The sequence below is a fragment of the Aplysia californica genome, unplaced genomic scaffold, assembly GCF_000002075.1.
Source record: "Aplysia californica isolate F4 #8 unplaced genomic scaffold, AplCal3.0 scaffold00086, whole genome shotgun sequence".
Taxonomy (NCBI): domain Eukaryota; kingdom Metazoa; phylum Mollusca; class Gastropoda; order Aplysiida; family Aplysiidae; genus Aplysia; species Aplysia californica.
The window spans coordinates 352,886-378,370 of record NW_004797356.1 but is presented as its reverse complement, the minus strand read 5'-3'; the positions used below and the strand labels follow the sequence as shown (position 1 = coordinate 378,370).

General features: G+C 37.2%; 1 protein-coding gene across 1 annotated transcript; it reads right to left on the bottom strand.

Annotated features, from left to right (window-relative positions):
- Positions 1-12,119: 12,119 nt before the first annotated feature.
- Positions 12,120-24,844, bottom strand: LOC101847321 (inactive polypeptide N-acetylgalactosaminyltransferase-like protein 5). The gene is made up of 10 exons (XM_005094623.3): positions 24,315-24,844; positions 23,343-23,509; positions 21,899-22,076; positions 20,841-21,044; positions 19,500-19,617; positions 18,503-18,688; positions 17,906-18,040; positions 16,499-16,603; positions 15,395-15,529; positions 12,120-13,821 (listed from the first exon to the last, which is right to left on the bottom strand). The coding sequence occupies exons 1-10, from the start codon at positions 24,776-24,778 to the stop codon at positions 13,657-13,659; spliced, it is 1,857 nt and encodes a 618-aa protein (XP_005094680.1). The 5' UTR covers positions 24,779-24,844; the 3' UTR covers positions 12,120-13,656.
- Positions 24,845-25,485: the final 641 nt, after the last annotated feature.

The window sequence follows — 25,485 nt, the reverse complement described above, 5'->3', positions numbered from 1 at the left end:
CAAGTACGGGAGATGAACATGACGGTTGATATATTTTAACAATGGTTAGTTTTTATGAAAAAAGTTATAATAGTGCACCAAGAACAATACATTTCTTTATTTTATTTTTTAAACTTTTTAAAAGCGTTTTACGGCGCTCGCAACTGCATAAGGTCATGTGAGCGTGCGGCGTACATTAAACATTTTCAGGTGGTAGGAAATTTTGACTTTTGAACGGGGGCGGCCGAAGCCTACTCTTATCTATTTTAGTCCACTAAGGGATCTTTAACGTGCGCAACTTGCATACAGAACCTCCGAGATTTTTTCACCTTTATCCGAGAAGGCTAGGTGTAGATATTTCCTAGCAGAAGATCAGGGGTGCAGCTGAAAGATAGCAGTAAGAAGGAGCCAAGGAGTAGTAGTAGAAAGAGTCAGAAGCCCAGAGGAGGGGGCAAAGGAGGCGAGGGGGGTGGGGGCAGTAAGTGGAGACGAAAACAGACTACAGAACATTACTAGAGAGCCGGAAAGGAGATGAAAGGAGACAATTTTAGAGAAGAATTTTTTTTCGGTCGCTACCCGGATTCGAACCTGGGACCTTTGAAAGAGGCGAACCTCTAAGCCACGAGAGCCCCCACCAATACACTTCAACCGTAGTATCTCTCTGGAACGTCACCAAGGTATACCGTTTTCAGTTGTGAGCGTTTTACTGCTGGGCAGCGTCTGCATGCGCCAAATACGGAAATAAAATGTTCGTTTAAAGCATTGACTACGGTAAACGGGAAAAAATGTATAACTTACTATAACTCTATGTCCCTTCGCATATTATTATGGGATATTACCGTCGCCACTGTTTGAATCTGTTGTTGTTGTTGTTGTTGTTGTTGTGTTTTTTTTTGGGGGGGGGGTATTGACCCTGAAGATAATTAATAAACACTTTGCAATCGTTTATCTAAAAACAAACAACGATCAAACAAATTATTTTGTAGGCTATACACAAACGCATAAACACACACGCAAAACACTCACACACACACACACACACACTCATACACACACACACTCATACACACACACACACACACACACAGACAAACATACATAGAGAGAGAAAGAGAGATAGAGAGAGAGAGAGAGAGAGAGAGAGAGAGAGAGAGAGAGAGAGAGAGAGAAAGAGAAAGAGACTTAGAGAGATTTAAGTTTGTATACGCTGGCCTTCAGTTGGGTCTCGCTAATCTGTGTTTAAATTTGCTATTGCTATACGAGAGTCCTAATTAGTAAAATGATGTTCCAACATGCTCACACCATACTTATAATGAGGGGGGGAGGGGGTGACATAAAGTCACTGATAGGAATATTCACTTGCCATATCAAGTTCCTAGGTTCCAAAAATTAAAATCTTCTATTAATCTATATTAGAGACTCACAGGCACGCGCAACACACACACACACAGACACACACACACAGACACACACACACACACACACACACACACACACAGACACACACACACACACACATACAAATACATACATACGGACAAAGACAGACAGACAGACAGACAGACTCAAGGCAAGCACCCACACACAAGTAAACAAGGGTGAAGGAAAAAGCCATTCAGCGCCGACAGTTATAGCTCAAGCCTTCCGCATGTATAAACAGTTAATTATAAATCATTTCCCGTGGTGGACATCTGATCTTAATTGTCATGGTGGGGGTGTAAAACATAATATATACATATATTTTAAATATTTAAAAAAAACTCCACAATATCTTGTCTCATGGCCGCAAAAAGCTCAGAAACTAGATTCTACATTTTTTGCAAAGCACACAAGATCGTTTCCAAATTTTTATTTTTATATTTTTTTTGGAGTTTTCGTTTTGTTTTTAAATTTTAAAAAATGAATCTTATTCAAGGGGGTGTTTTTCCCAAAAATTCGATGCTCGTAACACAACAGGCTTTCATTTGTGTAACCATGAGAACACGATTTGCCTACAGCTTTGTACTCGTACTCACAAATGTGTCCACAAATGGACTTCACGGCCCTTTCAACACTCAAAAAAGTATTTCTTCAATGTCCATCTCTGACTGGACTGAGAGAATTGAATGGAGAACCTTAAAAACTCCTAAACAACAAAAGTTCAAGATTGTCCCTTTCAGGATTCAAACCAAGGTCATATGCACTGTAGCTTAACAAGATACCACTAAAGTGTATATTTTTAAAGTAGGGGCAGGGGATGAGGGGAGGGTTTAGACAATGAAACTGAATAGTCATTTTTCTTGATTTTTTAAAATATATTTTCAATTGTTTGTTGTTTGTTTGTTGTTTTTTTTTTTTTGGGGGGGGGAGTTTGTAGGCCTATATAGCTTAGCCTTGCCAGCATTTTTGTCTCCAAATTCCAAAATATTAACTCACCAGACATGTCACACCTGTCCTTTCTCCGCCCCCTCCCCCCACCCACAAACCCATTACCAGCGAGATAGTAAACACAGAAAATACAAGTAAAAAAGAACGAGGTTGAATTTCAATATATGGCAACAGCCTTCATTTCGTCAATAATGTACAAAATAAAGGGCATAAAATAAAAGCAACACTGATATTCCTGTTAATACAAAAGAAAACAACAACTCAACATAAACAACGTGAAGCAGTCATCATTTACCCTGGAAACTGGAAGGGACTGATGATAAACATACAGTGATTCTTCCATATTAAAGATATACATTGCCCACTTACATAACAATGAAACTTACACACAAATAATATTTTCTCGACCATGAACACTTTCCTCAATCCCTCCCAAATTAAAGGAGAATATTTTTGGTACTCATTGATTTTTCAGCAATGAGTAGAAGTTTGATCGAGTATTTTGTGCACGAAGTGAGTTATTCCTCCCTAACGAAATACATACTGTAATATAATGCCAAAAGCAGGATTTTTCAGACTTATCCTACTTCTGTTTACAGAATATGAGTTCTCACAGAAAGTGATGCTGATATGGCTGTATTGATAAAAATTCTACAGACACTAAATCAGTTCAGATTGATTTGCCATCCTAAAGTGGGTTTTTTTTAAAACCCTCAAAATATAAAAGTAATTGAATGGATCAATTTCCAGTGAATAGGATTGAAGAATTCTTTTATTCCCAGGTTGGGAAAACTTTCACTTCACAGAACACCTAGGCTCAAGGACAGAAGCACATCGACACAATAAGTCACTTAGTTTTTGAAAAAACAAAAACAGACAAAAAGAAACTACAGATGGATAGAAAAGAACACGTGGTCAAAAAGGTTTTTATGAGGGCGTGATTTCAGATCTTTCATAAAACATTCATGCGTGAGTGGTATAAACAGCTAAAAACAGTTTACAACAAGCATTTTACAGAGACTAAAAGCAGACAATTTGTACAATACTCATTATGTTCTCTGAACAAAGATCTACCATTGTCACAATCAGTGTTTGCATGCAAAATGAGAACAGGACAGTTAGAGAAATCATAGCAAGAACAAAGACATGTTTAACACAAAGAAACCAAAAAAAGGAAAGCAAAATGATCAGATACACAAGGGCCGGAAGAAAGAGTATTGAAAAAGATGAGAAATTAAGGCATGGACTGAAAGCTGTTATGAAAACAGCACACTTATCAAGAGGCAGAGGCAGTACTTCCGACTTAAACGTCCATTCATAATATGGCTAAGCCAACAGGGTCCACAGCTCTGACAATTTATCAAACAATCCAAAATTAAGAACATCCCCAAAAAAGATTTGAATAAGACACTGACATGTCAGAGAGTCATCCATTACACAGTCTGGTCTGATACATTTCCAAGCACTACTGGTACACATATCCCTTAAATAAAAACACCTTAAAACTAACAGCAAAAAAAGTAAAAGCAATACAGTTATTCAATAAATGCCTTGCAGCCTGTCAAAATGACGTGCAAGTCACACATAAAGATCCTTCAAAACATACTATTCAGTATTCATGAACATTTATCTTTTCCTACCTGTTTCTGAACAATAAGGGGAAGGTCATTTCTCACATTGAAAATATTTATTACATGAAAAAGACAATGTCAATACAGAAATGGACTTTTAAAAAGAATGACTCAGCACAGCTTGCCGTGAAATGTGTCTTGTAATGAAACGTTGTAAGAATATAAAACAATACTCCATCCTATCTCCACACATCAAATTTTCGCTTTCAGCACCTCATTTACCAAAAGATTCTCAAACACAAAGCACCAAATTGAAAGTATGAGACAATGCAGAACACTAGGAAAACAAGAACAAAGGGCAAACAAATCACAGCGGGCCAAACAATAAGTACATGTCCTTGAAATGAACACATCACCGTAAAAGATGTACAAGACCTTGTCAAACATACTGGTTGTTATTGAGTTGTCGTTTTACAGTGAGTCAGCATGATAATAGCTACAGTTTACACAGAGCAGATTACAATAAAAGTATCTCAGAAGAGAAGCAGCAGCAAGTAGATCCAATCCACATCATGATAATCTACATGATTGCAGATATCATTTTTTAAATATTCTCATTACATAGTTCAATGGCTAACAACACAAGAAGAAAACAGCATAGCAATAAAAGGTTGACATTATTCAGTTTTAGTAGAGGGTTTTACGGCGCTCGCAACTGCATAAGGTCATATGAGTGCCAAGGGGTGGGTGTCAACAGAGAAGTCTTTACAGGGAATCAGACTTACTCTGCTCACCTCTCTAGCTTCAACAGCACAAGGTCTGCTTCAACTATCAAGGCACCCCAGAAATAGCAGGTCACAAGATAGTTACAAACATACAAAAGAAGTAGAGGAAAATGACAATAGTAAGGATTAGGAAAGAAATAGCAGCAGTTCCCTGTTGTAGATCAGGCACAGTTATGAGCGTGACATGATGAATCGGCCCATTTACAATTCTACTGTCCTTGAATGAGAAATGTCCCCCCTTTAGGAATGGCCTAAAGACACTACAGTCAGTGGCACTGCCCCGGGGGGTCGACATTATTCAACTGGAAAGGCAGTAAGGTAGAGAGCACATAGAAAGCCACATGAAAGGATTTAAAAGACAGCTTAAAGTAGAACAGCAATCTGTCTAAAAGCCATTAAATTGTAATACTTACAATTACCAGGTGCCTAATTGTTATACATATAAATTGTTATACTAGAGGAATCATGCAACTAGTCCCTTTTCATTAAAAAAATGTAGAGAAATTAGATCTGTCATGAGTCACCGTTACAGTAGATCAAACTGCAGGAAACTTGAAAGGTTATTTTGAGCTAATTCCTGAGTCTACAATGGTATCAGAGCGCACACACAAGTACGTGTTGATTCAGAAATATTTAAGAAAGCTAAACTGACCTCATTTGAGCAAATCAGAACGTTCATAATTTAAGGAACACTCATTCCAAAATCCTTCTTAAAAGTACACGATACTTCAAATTTTGCTATTGGAATAAAATGGTAAATATCCCCAGCATGTCATTCTGAGGCTTGTACTTTGCTCAAGGAATAGTAGCCAACCTTGTAGCACATCACAAGTCTTTAATAGGAAAAAGTTACAGGGCATGCCACAGGAAAAATAGCAACGGCAAACTCACAGCAAAACCTAACTACACTTGGTTGCATTCACACCAATAAACGTCCACTTCATATTTTAAGCAGTACAATGGGTTTTCAGTTCACACAAAACACAATTGCTTTTATCATGAACAAAAAAATGATATAAAGAAGGATTATGTGATCTTGCGTAAAAGCGGCCGTATTTGCTTGTATGGACAAGTATGTCTCTGTGCTCAAGCATACATTTTTCCCTTTTCAACAGATCTCTTTGAACAAAAGATTATTGCATGTCCAAACAACACTTGCCTAAAACCAATGCACTTAAGTAATCTTAAGTGACAAATCACAAATTGCGTTATGACTAGACAATAATATAAGCAACAATATCAAAAATGCCTTTTGATATGAATAGTTGTAATGAGCATTTATAATATGTAAAGATAGATATGTGACATAATGTGTACAGATTAGAACATTTAGATGCAAGTTACGCTACTATCTACTCCTAAACCACCAAGAACTTTTACTGCATGTGCTATAAGTATCTACACACAAACAAGACAAGAAACTGGAATGTTATTACCTGCTTTGCTCTAAAAAGAATTCACATGTTTTAACAATAAATTAAAACGAAGTGAAAACTTTCAATCACATTTTTCAGTGAGTAAGTTGTCTGGCTTTCACTTTATGATAATAAAAAAAAGCACCTGATCTGGTTTTGTACAATATAAAAAAGTAAATGGATATGAGCCGTATACCAGTGTGAGCAAAATATAGATCTATGAACCTACTCAAAATCTCTCAGAAATATTTTTATTATTACATGAAAAGAGATTCTGATTACCCTGTTCAAGCAAGTGCAAAGCCGTTTTAAAAGCAGTTAAGTGAAAAGAAATGTAACAGATGTCAAAAACACAATTAATTTTGGAACATCTTGCACCATTACATTTACATTATATTTATAATCTCAAATGATAAATGAAAATGTTGACCTGTGCACCTATAAGTGAATATCCAAGGAAAACTGGTTAAGAGCAAGACACAAAAGTGCATTTTTATCTCAGGAAAAAATAACTTGGGAAAAGGAATACAATTTAACTTACCTCAAATATCCCCCCCCCCCCCCCCCCCCCCCCACCCCAAAAAATAAAAAATAAATAAATAAATAAATAAAATAAATAAATAAATAAATAAATTTGAAACAAGCAATGCATAACTGATTAGTATTAAGTATTAACGCCGCACATTCCAATTTATACAAACTAGGTAACATCAATAATCCTGATCATTTTGAAACCAAAAATTTATTTTTTTAAATTAAAGAATTAAATAAATTACAAAAATAAAAGAATAACAGAACTGATTTGATAGTGAGAAAGTGGGGCGATTCCACTAGTCATACAAAATGATAATATAATCAGCCTTGCTTCAATTCAGTGTAATAAATATCACCTAATCAAAAAATAATCTGCAGATACATATTTTTAAAAACAAAAACTTTGCATTTGGCTTTCTTCCTTGTTTGGACTATAGCAGGTCTCCAAATACCAGATGGAAACATTCTAATCAACATAAGGTCAAAACTTGGATGATTGTTATGGGAACGTTAAAATAAAAAAACAACAAAAGTTTATTCCATGAAACGAGTTCTCAACTCCCAGCACAAGAAACTGTAAAGAACTGAGTTGACAGTCACATTTATACAAAGCCGTCATCTCTCACAAAGAGCAATATATATAACTAAAAAAATTGGATTTGAGAACAGCAGCAATTGACAGATGTCCTGTAAGTCAACCTGACTTTGCGTAGAGGGGCATGAGATTCAAATTCACATCAATAGAAAAATTTGACGTGATGTAACCAAACATAGAAACGAATAGATCACAAGAAAAAGGTTTTCAAACATGTGGATAAGATCATCTGAAACAAAAAAAGACAGAAACAAATTCAACAAAACTAGGAAAAAAGTGAGAGAAAAAACTTGTAGTTTGCATGTAGGAAAAGACAGGTTACACAAGCATAGAAATCGAAATGTTTCAAAGATCTATTACTTCTAGTATAACAGCAGCTGTAGAAGTAAATATGGCAAAGGGAGTGTGCAAAAATCAAAACAAAAACAAAAATCACCAAAAATATAAAAGCAAACAAACAAACAAAAATTTTGAAATTCAAAAAATAAGCAAGCAAACAAACAGAAAACAATTTTTTTAAAAACAAAAACAACCCCTCCCCTCAAGGAAAAAAAACCAAACAAAACCCTCAGCCCAAATCCATATTGCTTTTAAATTGCAAGTTCACAAACAAAACAGATGAAAAAAAAAAACCTGGAAAAAATATACATTCTCTCTCAAACTCATCCCTTGAAAATTGACAATATTGTGTTTTCTGTCAAATCTTGAGTAAAAAAAAAAAAAAAAAACTTGAAAGAGAGGTCGTTATCCAGTATTGTTGTCTAAGTATTGCTTTCGTAAAAAAAATTTAATCCAGCCATTCCTGGTATTTTCTCCACAATATTGCTCTCTATACAAAGAACAGTTGTGAGTCATATATTTCAAGTGACAGAAATCAATGCCCTAAAAGTACAATGTAAAGAGATATAGTACTCCAAAGGAACCGACACATAATTTCACATTCACGTATTTTATCTGTCAATACTTTCCATTCTCAAGCCTTAGCAGAGACATACAGCTTGATATAAACCAAATGTACATACTGCACCGCTGTCACTCAAATACTTGCAAATTTAATGATAGTTAAATACCCCTTTTAACTGGCAAAACAGATAGAACAAAAAATGTTTTTGTTTTGTTTTAAATGGTGAAATGGTAAAGATTTCACGCCCCTATCAACACTATTAGGTTATTTAAGAGGCGGGACCTCCAAGTTCAATGTCCTTCTCTGAAAGGGTCAAGTCAAATGGGAAATTCGCGTAACGTGTCTTTCCCAAGGACACAACGTCGGACCAAGCTGACGCTCGAACGACCAATCCCGCAATCTCACGATTACGAGCCCAGTAACCTAACCACTAGGCCACTGACGCCACACAACAAAAAGTTTAATACCTGAGCCTTTCATAATCACACATAATACTTCCCATTACAGACATGAATCAAACCCACAGCCTTTGGACTACAAGTCCATCTCTTTAATCATTATGTATCCATACCCATTCAGGATCGGAAAATTAAAGTATCCATACCGACAAGAACACAGATCGTTTCAGAATGATAAACAGCTCATTTTCCTCGCCAGCCTGACAGACTATACTAGTGGTCTCAATCTCAAATTACCCAAGAGCCACTGAGAATTGAGTCTGGGTAAGGTTGAGTCATATCAAGTATTCCACACACACAAACACATTCACAACAATTTTTTAACGAACAATCTGAAATCAAGTTTAAAACTTGTCAACAACACTACTGGAAGCTGTCGTAAACCTGAGCTGCGGTAATCCATAAGCCATAAGTTATAAAGATGTAACTTCTCGAAAGTCATAACAAAGCTCTCCCATGACATAGAAGTCTGTACACCTGACACTTTGTTCTTCTAGAACCGGTGAGCACAACCAGCACAAAACAAAGAAGTGAGGGTCACACCGACACTAGCTCCAAACAAGTAGCAATATGCTCTTCCACTACAGAAGAACAGAATGAGATACTCAGTATCTGAGAGAGAAAATATCTATTCAAAATTACATGAGGTTTTGCTGCAACATTGGTGTTATTATGTCATGATAATGCTCAAAGGCAAGTATGAACAACAGAACAAAGATAACACAGGGGAAAGGAAGGGTGGAAAAGCAGTAGGGGGTAGGAGGGGTGAGAGGGTGGATGGGGGAGGGGGAGGAGAATACAAAAAAAAGAAGGGAAGGAGCACTAAAAACAGTAAATGCAGCCTGTACAGTGACGTGTGGACAAAATACTATAAACATTTAATTTGATATCAAAACGGTAACTACTTTAGATTTTGGACTCGTCTTTAAATCTGATCCCTCATAAGCGGCAAGTAATAAAAAGTAGATCATAATCAGGTTAGCAAACTTTGTCAGATACAAGCACTCGGAGCAGCCGTCCTTCACGCAGGTCAGAGACACAGATACTGGTGAAAAGTTTGCTAAAACTGTAAAAGTAAACAAAAACAGGTACAGAAGGTGATTCATTATAGGCCAAATTGCCGCTCATCAGCAAGTTCCATGTGCTTCAGTAACTTCATTATCTACACATCAAAGATATGTCGTGTATGTATCATATCTGAAAATGTATGCCTTTAAATAAGGCTTGGTATGGAACCATATGGTTAGGATTTCATTTAGAAACATGATAGGAGAATTATTTTAATATTTCCACATTTTTCTCACAGATAAGTGTCAATATTTCAGTAAATTTCAGACTAAATGTACATATGCAAAAACATATTATGAACTAGGAACTATTAAAAGAAACTAATTAAAAGATATCTCAGTGGTTAAAAGTACAGGATCTATTTGGAGTTTACATGCACTGTTAAAACCTTGAAACAGACTAACTCTTTTTTTATTTACAGGGTAGGATAAACCATAAATTAACAGATATTGTAGAATACTAGGTAAGTGATTCTCAGTAGACAAAGAGGGGTTGACTCATACACATATCACATGATTGATGTTAGTAGTGCAGTGAAACCCTTGTCAGTGTGATTTTTAAAAATCCTTGTTTTGTTATCATTGTGAATAATAAGAGTGTGAAAGATACTGCAGTCATAGAAATATCAGTTCATATGGAAACAAAGTGTTCAACTTACCATCCTATGACAGTCGCCAGTTTTTGAGATGGTGATTAACAAAGTATAGCTACAGTAGAAAATAAAATTTAAATAGCTTTTCCCATATTTTTCTTTTTACAAAAGTTACAAACAGAAATAAAGACGTGGACCTGCGGAGCCATCTCATAAGGGCAAATTCCAGCTCACGTTGAGTTCAGACATGTAAAAATTACAGATTCACTATACCACCAATATAGGTCATAAGAAAATGTACAGAAAAGGTGTTTAAATATAGATACAACACTATGGGGACTTTTTTTAAAGTCAATAATAGCGGCCAGGTCACCACAACCATTGTAGTTCAAAAACGCAAGTCATCTGAGCAAAAGCAGACATTCTACTTGAGCACATGCACACAAACACACAAACAAGCACGTAATACAAACTTTTTCAAAATACACGATCTTACTATGTGCCTTCAGCACCTTCTTTGAACATCATCTCCATTGATTTAAAATACTTTTGATTCTTGTTTTTTGTCGGAACTGAGAGACCAACATAGACATAGATCCTTTAAAACTATAAAACTACAAGGCTAAATATTCATATGCCAAGTTGATTTAATTTTGAGATCAAAATATCAACTGTAACATTTTGTACTTTAGCTCTGAAATGTATTAATCATTCAGAAAGTTGCCTTTTCTATAAAAGCCAATTGTAAATGGGCTCTTTTCTTTGTGCAGCATTTCATCCTGTTCGTTGTTGATATGTCAAGGGTAAATCACATTACAGCAAAGACAATGTCACTGATGTTTTGATTGTAAAGAAAGTGAATCACTCACATGTAGTACAACTAAACGTCAACAACATTTTAAAAAACTACAGCAAGCGAGATTAACCATGTGCTACTCTTTGGTACTCTTACGTGAGGTCACTGATAATTTTAAAATCACTGATACTAGATCATACTAGATGTACAAATTTCAACAGTTCAAGTGGAACAAAAATCTGAAAACACAATTACAATATTAGTACAAAGCATGTTTTCAATAATGTACACTTTTTCCTCTCACAACCCCCCCCCCCCCCAAAAAAAAAACAACAACCAACAACCCATGACTCAAACACTAGAGAAAAAGACTAGGCATCACCAGAAACCTCCAACTTCAATGCATTACAACTGGCTAATTCAAAAAAGGAGGGGGAAAAAAAAAACGTAATCATTTAAGTTCTCAAAATCATATCTGAGCTTGTTTCTGCAGCATCAATACCTAATTAATATGACTTGCAATACAACAAGGTCACATAAGAGTTGAAGATTAGAAACGTTACAAGAGAGTAACAAACACAAAAAAGGAAGGGGAGAGATGAGAATGATAGATGTTTGATAGGAAGGAAGGAGCCAACCACACCAAAGCACCCTTCTATACCAAAAGTCTCACCTGTACAGACAAAGAGATGCATAAGAAGGCTGAAAGTAAAGAACACCCAGGTATTGTGAAGAGCAACATTTTTGTGTGAACACTGTGCATTACAAGAAGTTTGTTCAACTCGAAAAGTTTATCAAGCTACTGAAAACAACAGCAGCACCTTTGCAGAAACCAGATCTTCTCAGCCATCACAAGGTGTCAGCTTATATCAACTGCATAGTGAAAGACTCCACTATATGCCATTTTGAAAAGTTTTAGTTTAAGTTTTAGTAAGAATTTTACGGCACTTGCAACACACTACGGTCATATAAGTGCCGAAGATTAGAGGAGTTACAAGAGAGTAACAAACGTTTAAAAAAAGAAGGAGGAGAGATAAAGACGATAGATGTTTGATAGGAAAGAAGTAGCAAAACACACCAGAGCACCTGCCAACCACCCCCAGTGAAAAGTGACGTATGATGGAGTCGTACACTTAGCAGTTGATATGTACAAAACATTGTAATATCTCATGATAGTTGCAGCACCATACTGGTCAGTTCTTATTATATAATTTTAAAAAGTTCAGCATAAGCATACACAGAGGCATACATGTATGCACACACACAGGCACCCGTGCATGCACACAAGCATGCAGACAGGCACATATATACATGCACATACTTACAAATGCAAATTCAAGGCATAAATTTAAATGCTTCTATGAAATCAAGCCAAATAACAAACTAACATAAAGGCAAACACAAAATACACACAAAAACAGACATAAAAAGAAAGGTGTGAAAACAAAGCACCCCCTACAAAGTGAAAAATAAAAACATTTCAATATACCCTGCATCCAGCATTAAAACAGAATAAACCTCCGAGTTCCACAACATTGTCACAGCAACAAAGCATTGAGACATTAACCCTTATAGCACCAGGCTAATTTTAGCCCTCACTTCCCTCTGGCCCAGGAAATACTGGAGTCCTTGACTCCTCAGGCACAGCCAATACTGATTGTTTCTTATTTTCAATTTTTGGCAAACAGTTTTTAAAAATCTCTATTCTGTTCTCCTCTGAAGTTTTAGAAGATAGCATGTGGAATATTTTTCACAGACAAATTGGCTAGGTTACGGTAAAAGTGTGTGACTGAATTTGAGGAAAATAAAAGAGACTGCACCTTGGGGAACGGGAACTTGCGAGGAAAATATATGCAGCTAGGGCAGTAAGGGTTAAATACAAGCCCAAACAAAAAAGTTAAAAATAATAAAGAGTATTGAAAATAAAATTAGAGTACATTCTAGAGGTTGTAGAGTTATGATATGAGTACAAGCAAAGGGAACGGTTATTACATGAGTAAGTAGATGGACTGACAAGTCAGTAAGACTGTTTGGCAAATTCTCAACACAATCAAGCAAAACTTCATAAGGTTTGTATCAAAGGAAAAGAGCCCATTCTCAGGAGCATTGAGAAATACTGCTTTGAAAAATCACAAGCAAACACCAATACATATTCAAACGAAACAAGCCCTATAATAAGGCAATTTTCACACACCGAGTGCCTCTACTTCCATCATCAGGTGCTTTGTCAATGCACAGTCATATAGAGGCCTACAATACAACCAACTAAACTATCAGAAAAGCAATATCTTGAACACTAATGTATAACAAAAAGTCTGGGACCTTCCACAGTTTCATATGAAACCAACTTCATAAGTAACAAGCTTCAAAATATAATTTTTGACATTGCCCATGGCGATTGTGACACATTTAATAATTCAAGACTATCTACTATTAAAAGAACCAAAACACAACTAATAAATAAATGGCCAGATTCAAATATGTAAGCTTGGGACAGCTGATATGTGCAAAGTTCGACACAGTCTTAAATAGTTGTGTAAGTTGTCTTTGATACAACACAATCCACTGTTATCTTGACAGCAGATAATCCCATCAACCATAGTCTTCTGCCTCATCTTTGAGAGATTCTAAGATACCGGCTGTTTCAAAGAGCCATTTTTGAGCCTTCTCAGCAGGGTCACATGGAAGGAAGGCCAGCTGGGCTCGGCTCAGTACTTGTAGACACAGTCGAGGTATCTCCAAGACCAACTGGCGGTGCTGTGTGGAAACAAAGACCGTCGATTACATAAATAAATTTCCATCAACCTGGAAGGGGACAACACTAAACCTTAAACAGTCATTCTGTACCCAACTTGATGAGGATATTTTTTTATTTCAACATAATGAGAACCTCATTGACAAAATAAGTATTATTTAGTTTGGGAAATAGACAAATGGGGAAAAAAGTAATAGTAAATTCTTGCTGAAATACATCAACAATTAATTGGTTATAGATCAAGAAATACTTTATGATTCAAACAGTGATTTTTTAAAACTCTCTGGGTTAGTCTGCACTGGGGGAAAAAATAAGAGAGAAAACAAAAGTCCTGGAACAACACATTGTGTCAGCCACCAGCATCATGAATTACAGTCAAACTTATCTAGGAAAGTCAGCCAATGTGCAGAGGAAAAGTTTAAACTGGTGGATATCTTGGACAGTGTCATTATAATGTAGAAAAATCACAAGGGGGGAGGGGGGGGATGTTGAAAAGCAGTTGTTTGTGGAGGTGATTGTCTTGGACAAGTGGCTCCCTAGAGTAGGTTCTACTGTACATGAAACTAAAACCAAATCTTAAAAAGTGAGTGCCATTCAATGAAAACAAATCTATCTACTAATCTTGAGAAGTTGCAGCTGAACAGTTGTTTACAGCCAGTCAGCAAGAAAGGAGTCCCATTTTGGTTGTTGGTTCAGTTATAGTATAGGGTGAGTCAGCCTAACAATGGCCCCCACAACCTCCGATGGTAACAGTATAATCATGAAGCTTCTAAAGTGAGGAGTAACAGAGAAAGTAGGGGCAATTGAAAGATCGGATCACATAATATGTTTTCAGTCTAAAAAAAAGGTCAAAGTTTTCTTTCAGGACAAATATTTATTCGTACTCTGTATCTCAAAATCAGCAAATTCCCTTTTTGTGAGCTGTTTCAAGTGTGTAATTAATTTATGCGTCTGCAAGACACTTTGGGAAACTGTTTTCCTCACAAAGACAATTGTATGCATTTCTAAATGTTTCTGCCATCAAGTACCCTGAGGAACATGCCCCCAGGAAGAGCACTTTTTTTTTACCAATTATGTGGATTGACTGACACTACCAAGTAAGATCTGGCCTCTGTGGGGTGATAGATAAGACTCTTCTCCACCACACACAAAAGACGTGAACTCAACACACCGAGCAGGAAAATTATTCTATCAAGACTCCTCGTTTGTTTGGGAAGATACTGTATCTCACTCAGCCTCAGTTGCCCTGACAGGCAGTATCAAAATCAAAGCAGTCTGCCATCTTAGTGATCTAGGTTGTGTCAATGCACAGATTAAAACATTTACAATCTAAAGCGAAAGAAGTTTTAAGATGCACAGAATAAAACATTCACATACAATCTAAATTTGTTGCTGGATCGATAACAACAACAGTTTAAAGTGAAATATGTTATAAGATACATGGAATAAAATATTTACAATCTACAAGTGACAGAAATTTTACGATGCACATTTTATGTCAGTCCTTTCAATTAATAATAAATCAGCTGCCCATGGTACAAACAATTTGGACAGGACTATTAGAAATAAGCTTACCTTTGAATAAGCCCATTTTTGAGGTGGTGCTAAGAAACAGTTCTCAATGTAAGGCACAAGGTCTGCACCTTCTGCCTTAGCCACAACACAGTGCAAGGTCGTACGCAGGCGCCCATCCTTCATCAATGCAAACCCCTATAGAGAAGAAGTGTGACCTGTTTCAATGAGGGTGGGGGGGGGGGACTTTATGCAGCACCAGACATGCAGATGCTTGTAAGTAAAAAAATACTTCAGATTAACTGCAGAACTTGGGAACAGACTGCAGAAGGTTGTCTGTAGCTACTGGAAGAGAGCAGTTAAAACTAGCATCAAGATGAAATAAAAGAATGTGACAGAGAAGGCTTACCGATGTCCAAAGACAAAGCGAAAATAACTGCACACTTCATGATTTTGAGGAAAAAAAACAACTCTTGACACTTATTATTGAGACCAGTCACTTATGTACCTCGACCACATTAAAAACTGCTATTTCTGAAGTACATACATCATCCTGCTTTTGACACAAGTAGGTTATATAGGCAAGACTAGTACAACAAACCAATAAAACTAAAGGAACTTGATTTCGTCAGATACATCCCTGTGCATTAAGACAGAAGCACCTTAAAAAAAAAATACAGGGACACAACACAGAGCAAAACAATTATCACTTTCTTGCACCCACTGCAATCGACATAAAAAACATAAATTATAATTAAATAGGGAATCTTTCAGTGAAAGCCAAAGTATCTTTGGTAAATTTTTAGTCACGACAGACTTTTTACCATCACAGTTACCTGAGGTAAGAGAATACAATGGTAAAAAAAAAAGCACTGTTACTGTAATATGGTCGCTTTCAAGAACAAGCGGGCTAACCTAGATTTCGGGGGTTTCCAGAATTCTTGACCAACACCAAAAGTGGGCATTGCCCTGCCTATAGGAGAAGTTTGGTTTCATTGGTGTGTATATGTGTTTGGTTATAGAGAATACTCTTTTTTTCTTTTAAAGAAACTGAAAGGGGGCAAAAACTTTACCGCCGATTTTTACAAAACTCCGTTTTTCGGGATGGCCCCCTTGTGCTTAAAAGCGACCATATAGTAGCTCTGTTGTTTAATGAGAGATGCACACCTGAGTTTTTATGTTCAGCTCACAATGATTCACTCTCAGGGGTTTTGCAGCCTGGAACACATAGTCATCGTTGTCAAGGCAAGCTTCGGAAGATGCGCTCTTCACCTAAAAAGCCAAAGAAAATGTATGAGAGTTATGAGTTTTGGAAATGACAACACAGTATAATAATGTGTGACCCACCCACAGGTCGGCATCTATTAACCAAGGGACATAACTGACAGACAAATTATTTTTCATTTGGTAACAAAGAAAAAGATCTTTTAAAATTAGTTGGGTTTTTTCGTAAGAGTTTTACGGCACTTGCAACACAATAAGGTCATTAAAGTGCCCCGAAGATTAGCGAGGTGTTACAAGAGAGTAAAAAACACAAAATAGAAGGAGGGGAGATAAGGACGATAGATGTTTGATAGGAAAGAAGGCGTAAGCCACACCAGAGCACCCGCCAACTACCTACTTTTTATAAATTAGATCTGGTTCAAATACAATTACATGCTGGTGTCAATGCAGAAATTATCTATATATCGATATAAAACTAAACAAGTATCAGTTAAGGACACAGTGACACAGAAACTGATAGGTCACACCGAAGCTGTGAAGTTCACTTATTAGAACATGTGGCACTGAAAAAGTTGCTGAGTCAAAGGTAGTAGTACAACAAATCTTGCCAGAGACAGAACACACTCCAACAGTAACAGCATAGACAAGAAGCTTCCAAAGTGAGGAGTACAAGAGAAAGTTGGGGCAATTTAAAGATTACATCACAAAATATGTGACATTTTCATAATAGGACATGCATATATTTGTTTGTACTCTGTGTCTCAATATCACAAACCCTCTTATGTGAACTGTCTTAACAGTGAAAATTGTCTCTGCAAGACACTTTGAGCAGCTTAAGAAAAGTAAAATGAGAAGACCACACCAGACACCAAGTTATCACCAGCTCACAGAGTAGGCTACAGCTGCTATATCATAAACAAACTGCTTACGCTATATAAGTACTTAGAAGAGAGGTAAAAATCCAGTATATACCACAATTCATCGTTAGGAACAAAATATTATGTCCAATGGGGTAAACAATTGACCATTGTGAGTTTCAACAATAGATTGTAATATGAAACACGATACATTCAAACCTACTCCACCAACCGCCTGTCCGAGGCAATCACCAGTACAAACACTTCCTACTTCTCCCTGTGTGTTTTTGTCTACATTTCATGGGAAGACCACCTGTCTAAGATGATCACTTCTCTCTACAACACTGAGTTGTAGTCTTTAACAGGTTTGATGGAATATTTATTAAAAATTATGGCGAGAGACAAAACGTTTTTCCCCATATATATGAATAAATCAAGAGCATAATAGGAAACTCCACAGCACCGTATTGACAGTCAATAAAAAATTAAGTACCTGTCCCCAATGTTTCGAGTTCTCCTGGTATGGCAGTAGCTCTGGCCAGATGTTCTCCAAGAACCACGTAAAGTTATGACACTGCAGCCGATTCTTGTACAGGTTGCGCTCTGACAGACTGCCAGGATCCAAAGCCTGCAGATTCAAACGCGAACATTTCTTTAAATTGTTTGTGGTTCAGAAGCATATTTACAATGGTGAAACAGTGCAGCTGTACAGTAATGCACATTATGAGAACAGAAATTGCGGAGAAAAAAAAAAGTAAAAATAAGAGAACATCTAGAATCAAACCCAAAAAAATAATGCCTAAAATCAATAAAGTTCGAAACAATTTAAATAATTTTTTTTCTTATAATTCTTATGCTACAAATCAAAATCACAAAATTCATGAAGAAGTTATGCATCTGAACCGAGAACATAAAGACAGAAACTTTTCTTAACTGTGATTATAATGATAGAAAATATTCAGATATTACAGAGACAGAAAATTACTCTTTTTTGAGATTATAAGTATGGAAACTTTCCCTTTTCGTAGAACCAAAAACACAAAAACTTTCTGTTACATGAGACTATAAAGAACCAGTATATATGACATACCTTCATACCAGGAAACATGGTGTAGACGTACTGGCGATAATCTCCGAGCCAAACATCAGCAGCTCGTTTGTAGTTGACCATCTCTGTACGCAGTCGTCCTTCGGGGAAAGTGTACGGCTGTGAGCGCTCGACATGGCCGATCTTTGAGCATGGAACGTGAAGCAGTTGCCCACCACACATCCAAGCCTGAACCACATCAAAGAGAACAATTCAATGCGATTCAATCAGCCTATTCCAGCAATGTATTAAAACCAAACAATCAATGAGTCCCATACTTCACTGCAAGACAATGCACACACATAGACAAACACAAGCACACACAAACACACACACACACACACACACACACACTAAGGAACAAAAACTTAAACACATATACACCATCTTATAATTGTACTAACACTCAAAGTCAAAAGTTTAAATGGAAGATAAGAATGATAAAAGACAGTTAACACCCTTAAAAGTGAACTTAAAGAGAATAAAAGCCCTCACATATCAAGGAGAGGGGAAAGAAGTCAATCATGAAGCAGTTATGGTTGGTAGGCATTCTGAGTAGTCAGGTCTTTAAACTTCTTTTCAGAACACCCACCAACCACTCATATGTTTAACCCTTTGAACCCTGACCTCCTGAGGTCACTGTGCCCCTCCACCTGAGCATCGTCAGAATCACATTCCATCTTCCACTCAGGGTAGACTTCATCATTAATAGCATCTATTTAACAAAGATTTTAAAAATAATGAATACGGTTTTGTGTAGCAAACACTGCTTTCCATGCGCATTTTGTCCAAGGCAGGCGGGATAAGGGATGGGGTCTCACTCACCGCAGTACTGGTGGCTATGCATACAAGCAATCTGACATGCCACCAGTGTACCGCTGGCTAGGGTTCAAAGAGTTAACTCATACAAACACATATAAAGAAGAAAACAAAACAGCCTAATAAAACAAAATAAAATTGAGAGGTACACAAAAGAGTACTCTTTCACTCTTACACTTACCCTCCATGCCAGCTCGATATTCTCACCACCCCAGATTTTCATCCCGCCATCATACGCCCCGATGTGTTTGAAGTAATTCACATCCACAGCAAAACCTGGGCCAACCATCAGGACACCCCTGTTATATGAAGTATTTGACAGGTGTTAAAGATTGCCTTTATGAAAAAAGGTATTCATAAACTAATGAAACTGCAAGAGGCTGGATCATGAGAATATGTTCAATACGGTCAAACCTGTACTAATGGCCACCTCTCCAAGACAATCACATGTAGAAGCTACCACTTCCCAACACCCCCACCTTCATTTTTTTTCTCACTTTTCTACAACACAATCGGTGGTAATCTTCGACAGGTTTTTACATAACAAAGGGTGGTCATCTTCGATAGGTTTAACTGTAATTGTAACTAAAGTCTAAACACAATAACGAATTATGCGAGCATAACCAAACAGAAAGTGTTAAGAATAAGTTTGACTTTGAGCCCGATGTCTACTTGGCAAAAGAAAGACCTGTTCAAAAGCATAGAACTTCAACTCTCTCTGGGAAGTTCCCCTTTTTCAGTTTTCTCCAGTGAGATCACAGGGAAACATGAATGTTATGTTCTTCAACTCCCTCTCTCTTTCTCTCCTATGGGAGAAAAAACAACAAAACAGGATTCTTTTCTCTAGAATAACCTTTGCAGTGTTGAAAGAGGCATCAGACCCATCACCTGCCACCATGGCTGTGTTTGTCCATTGGTGCCCCACTCATCCTTGCCACAACAGGCCTCTACCTTCCACAGTCTCTGCTTTAATGTGTTTTTTCATGAAGAAGTAGAACAGTGTGGGATTTTACATTTCTAGAGTATGAAGAAGGAAGACTTCCCTTATTTGTCTTTGCCTTTATTTTGCCCTGCAGCACAGACCCATACCATTCCATTAAACAAAAAACAATGATGAACATATCCATTTAAATAAAGTTCTAAAAAGGTTGGTGTGAGAAGGCCCAAACACTACAGCCACAGTCTGACTAATCTGACATTTCTTGCTGAAACTAGACAAACTAAAGCACTTTTTTCTTTGCATTGGCCTAATTACCTACAAGGGCTTAAATCCCGAACATAAAATATCATATGATGTGACTGAACGGGGTTTACTACCATAAGTCTTCTCAAACAACAAAGCAACTCTAATCCTATATCTTAAAGATTAATATAAATTTGCCTTAAAGACAAGACGATCTATAAAAATAATCTTTTCTTACTTAGCACCCAAAAATCTAAGAAACATTTTTATCAATTAAATCACATCCCTAAAAATTGTTCCACACAAGGAGTAAACAGGCAAAATAAAAACTGTACTCACGGAAGTGGATCAGTTTCTTTCTTTCCCTTGAGTTGGTCAGGCCGAAAGAATGTTTCAAAGAATTGCATGTCCCACCGAAAGCCATAGCGAGTGCGATAACCCTCATAGAAGTCATATGTGAAAGTGTCATGGTTGATGTAGTCCAGTTGGCCCATGGCAATTGTTTGTCGATTTTTCACAATTTCATTCAGTAACGGCTCAAGCCTGTGGAAAGAACAAAAATGAAAAGAAAAAGTGTGAAATGTCTCACTGAAGTTCACATCTGTTTATGGGAAAGCATTGTAATCTTGGCATATGAAGTGGAGAAAAATTTTTAAAAATAAAAAAATAAATCAGATCTGTACATGGTATAACAATATTAAGATGGAGGGCTAAAAACAACAAAATAAAGGGTCAAATCCATTGCTTTTTGGTACAGCATTATGATCTTTGAATAATATACCGTAACTATAAACATTAGTACCAAAGCTCTCAACAATTTGGGGAAAAGAAACATAATCATCAAATACAGAACAATAGAAAAAGCCAAACAAAACCTAAAATCTGTTCACAGTAAAACAAAAATGACCATACAGAGAAGTTTCTCTCAGAATCCTCACTAAAATTGAAGTTTTAAAGACAAAATTGGAGTCTCCAGAAATCTAGAAGATTAAGGTTACATTTTGAACTGGCTGTAGTAAATAAACTTGCGTATAAGCGAGCAAATAAAAATGTGTATTTTCACATCATTAACGATAATTCGTACAAATGTTGTAAACAAACCTGTGTATTTTCATGTCATTACGATAAGTTGCGGACCACCAAAAGAAACATTTCAAGAAGAAAAAAAAATGCATTTTGTGTAAGTCCAATTGGGGTTCTACGACAGAAAAAGAAAAAATGGAAGGGCTCTGATTTTATTGGAGCACATGGCAGGTCTGCACTATAGACAGCCACAATACACATTACATCCAGCATGAAAAGATATGAAGTAACCCTCCCCCCACCCCCCACCCCCGAAAAAAAAAAAAGAATAAAAGGGAGGTGGGGTTGGTGGCATTGAAGCAAAAATAACCCACCATCTCTCATTCACTTCCATGTGGCTGTCAAAGAAAGAAACGACTTCTCCCGTCACCTGGCGGAGACCTTCCAAACGAGCTCTGATCAGACCTTCCCGTTCTGGCAGCCGGATGAGTTTGACCAAACCAGGAGGGAAGTTCCAGTCCAAATAGTTGCGAAATCTGGTTTTTAAAATGTCTGTCAAGTGAACAGAACACAAAAATAGCATTGGCAATTTCAGGAAACAGATCATTTACACGAGTTGGGAGCACATGGTAATTACGATAATACTGTGACTGTGACTGTTCAGTTAACTTGCGACAGTAAATCTATTCAAGATACTCAGTCTAGAGGGAATTCAGTCTATTTAATCGATTTTTCTCTGTCTTTCTGTTGAAATTAGGATACTATATCCCAATCAACCCAGGCGGCCCTGACAGATAGAGAGGAAGAAACCAGTCTCCTAAATTATCTAGATGGTGTCCATCAGGGCATAAAACATAATTTACAATCATCAGAAAGGAAATTTTTGTTTTATATAGTAGAGGGTTTTACGGCGCTCACAACTGCATAAGGTCATATGAGCGCCAAGGGGTGGGTGTCAACAGAGAAGTCTTTACAGGGAATCAGACTTATTCTGCTCACCTCTCTAGCTTCAACAGCACAAGGTCTGCTTTGCCTATCAAGGCACCCCAAAATAGCAGGTCACAAGGGAGTGACAAACATACAAAAGAAGTAGAGGAAAATGACAATAGTAAGGATCAGGAAAGAAAAAGAAGCAGTTCCCTGTTGTAGATCAGGCACAGTTATGAGCGTGACATGAGTCAGCCCATTTACAATTCTACTATGCTTGAACGAGATATGTCCCCCCTTTGGGAATGGCCCAAAGACACTTCAGTCAGTGGCACTGCTCCGGGAGGTGTCAGAAAGGAAAAAAACTTAGGTTTGGCGAAACAAAAGACGCATCTTTCTTAAGAAGAGCAAGTTTATTAATAAAGAATACAGAAATCATCGGCATGAGCTGAGACAAAGAAGAACAATTAAAGTTGATGCAGCAAAAGGGAACTGTCAAACATCATAGATCATCTTTTACTTTAGCGATACGTCCTTGAGTAAGACATGCTAAACCTAGATCAATACCGAGCATAAACACTTTGATGACAAGACAAGGCAAGGCAGTAGTTAAATTCATTGTAGTTCGTTTTGTTTTGTGTGACATCCTTCACTTTGGACACATACATGCATTATAGAAAACCATATTTAAGTGAGTATAATCACATTTAAGTTTCACTATAAGTTTTACAGCACTTGCAACACAATTAGGTAATATAAGTGTCAAAGATTAGAATTGTTACTAGAAACTAATATACAAAAAAAATGGAAGAGGAAAGAATGAAGGCAATAAATATTTGATAGGAAAGAAGGAGCAAACCACACCAGAGCGCCCACCAACCACCCACTCACTGATGTCACTAGCGTCGTCCACTAGGATAATCTCTTTGAGGAGCTGTCTTGGCGTGCGGTTGATGAGACTGTACACAGTACGCAAGATGACAGATGGCCACTCGTTGTGGAAAGGAATGACCACACTTGTCGTTGGCAATATAGAGGGGTACTGAAGAAGCCGGCATCTGTTTACAGAACGATTCAAGATTGAGTATAGAGATGTACATGTATATCAAATTGATAATTGTAATAATATAGTGCGGGGAATATAGCTAAAGTGACAGGCAGAACAGTGCAACAGCACCTCACTGAAAAACAATGTACTTTCCAAATAGGTAAGAAACACCTATTATACATATACTATATACCTTCCTCTTTTCCAGTGGCAGGGGAAATGAGGGGGGGGGAGGGGTCCCCACAGACACACAGTATATCAGCAGGTGGTAAAACTCCTCTATAGTATAGAATAGAAAATTGAATATTTATGGCCAAAATAACATGTACAATATCTCCTTTAATGTATCGTTTGAGAACTCCTTTCTTCCTACTTCTTTACTTTAACCACTGGGTCAAATGCTCCCTTCCAAAAAGACCAGATGTGCACTACACAGTGGAATCTGGCTCTTGTCAATTTTGGAGTAAATAGAATTGTTAGTTTAATCTTAAAATTTGTTCATTTGTCTCCCTTTTGATGAAAACAATACCCTTCTTTGAGCCCTTTGAAACTGCAAAATTTACATTTTTTTAAGCCTTTGATCAAATTTTTTTTCAAAATAAAATACACAGAAATGTTTTTAAAAGACATAAAATGTGTATGGCAAAAATTAAAATTAAAATTGCCAAACAGACGGAAAAATAATGGTGTCTTCAAATTCATTATTATGACAAGTGCCTAACCTCCCCGTGATGCCACACAAATGGTACCCAGCATGATATCAAACTCAGAAACACAGACCTAAAATAAAACAGCTATAGGCCACAGTTACATACCCTTTAGGCCTAGAATCAGGAACTTCCCTGTTCAGAGGAATCATGTCACTCGTCTGAATGTTCAAATTAAACTTTTCTCGCGCCGTCTGCACATCCATCCTTTGGCTGTCCATTAGTGCTGACCACTCCAAGTCAGCGCCATGGCTTTTGTTTTGCATCTCCACCTCATCTTCAGTATCCACCTCCATATTAGACGTGTCTGCAGAAAAATCGCCAGATATTTTGCCTCTCAACTTCGAAATCGGCTTCCGTTGTATTCCGCTGTGTTGCGTCCAGAAGATATCTGAAGACTTTGGATTAAAAAACGATTTCACCTCAACCTGGCGAAATTGCAGTTTTCCCTGAATGCTGTTGGTGAGTCTGGTACTTGAAACCCTGGTGCGTGTGTACACAATGATGCCACACAGGAGACAGAGAGCTGCGGCTGCAGCAACCAAAATCAGTCTCCTCGGATGGACACGCATGGTGGTGGTTCAAGTCCTCAGCTGGACAATCCCTGTCCACCTGTGGAACATAGAATCATTCAAATAAAAAATGTTATTAACTTTTTGTGCGAGAGTTAAAAATGGGCTTGCTTTGTTGCTTTCTTTCTACAAGCTGAGGAAAAGAAAGACATAAAGGAAAAGAAAAGAAAAATAGAGGAATCATACATAAGTATGAAAGGAGGATTACGTGGTGCCCTCACAATATAGTGAAAAAGATTACAACAAATCTAAAAACAATAAAGCCCCACACAGTCTTTTATGAAACAAGTCTTATTAAGAGTTTTATGGCACTTGCAACATAGATAAAGTTAAATAAGTACTGAAGATTAAAGGTGTTATAAGAGAGTAGCAAACACTTAAAAGGAGGGCAGTTAAGGATGGTAGATATTTGATAGTATAGAAGAAGCAAATCAGATCAGAGCACCTGCAAACCATCCACTAAGCAATGTGGTGAAAAAGTAAAAAACTGTCTGTACGCTGAATACTGGGAACATAATTACCATTTAACAAACAATGTGAAATATTAAGCACAATAAGAAAAACGGCAAAGACAAAAACATGTAGAAGTATAAGAGGGTGAGAACAGGGGAGGAGGAGGAAGAGGAGGAGCTTGAGGAGGAAGAGTAGAAGAAGTAGAAGAAGACGGGGAGGAGGAGGAGGAGGAGGAAGAAGAAGAAGAAGAAGAA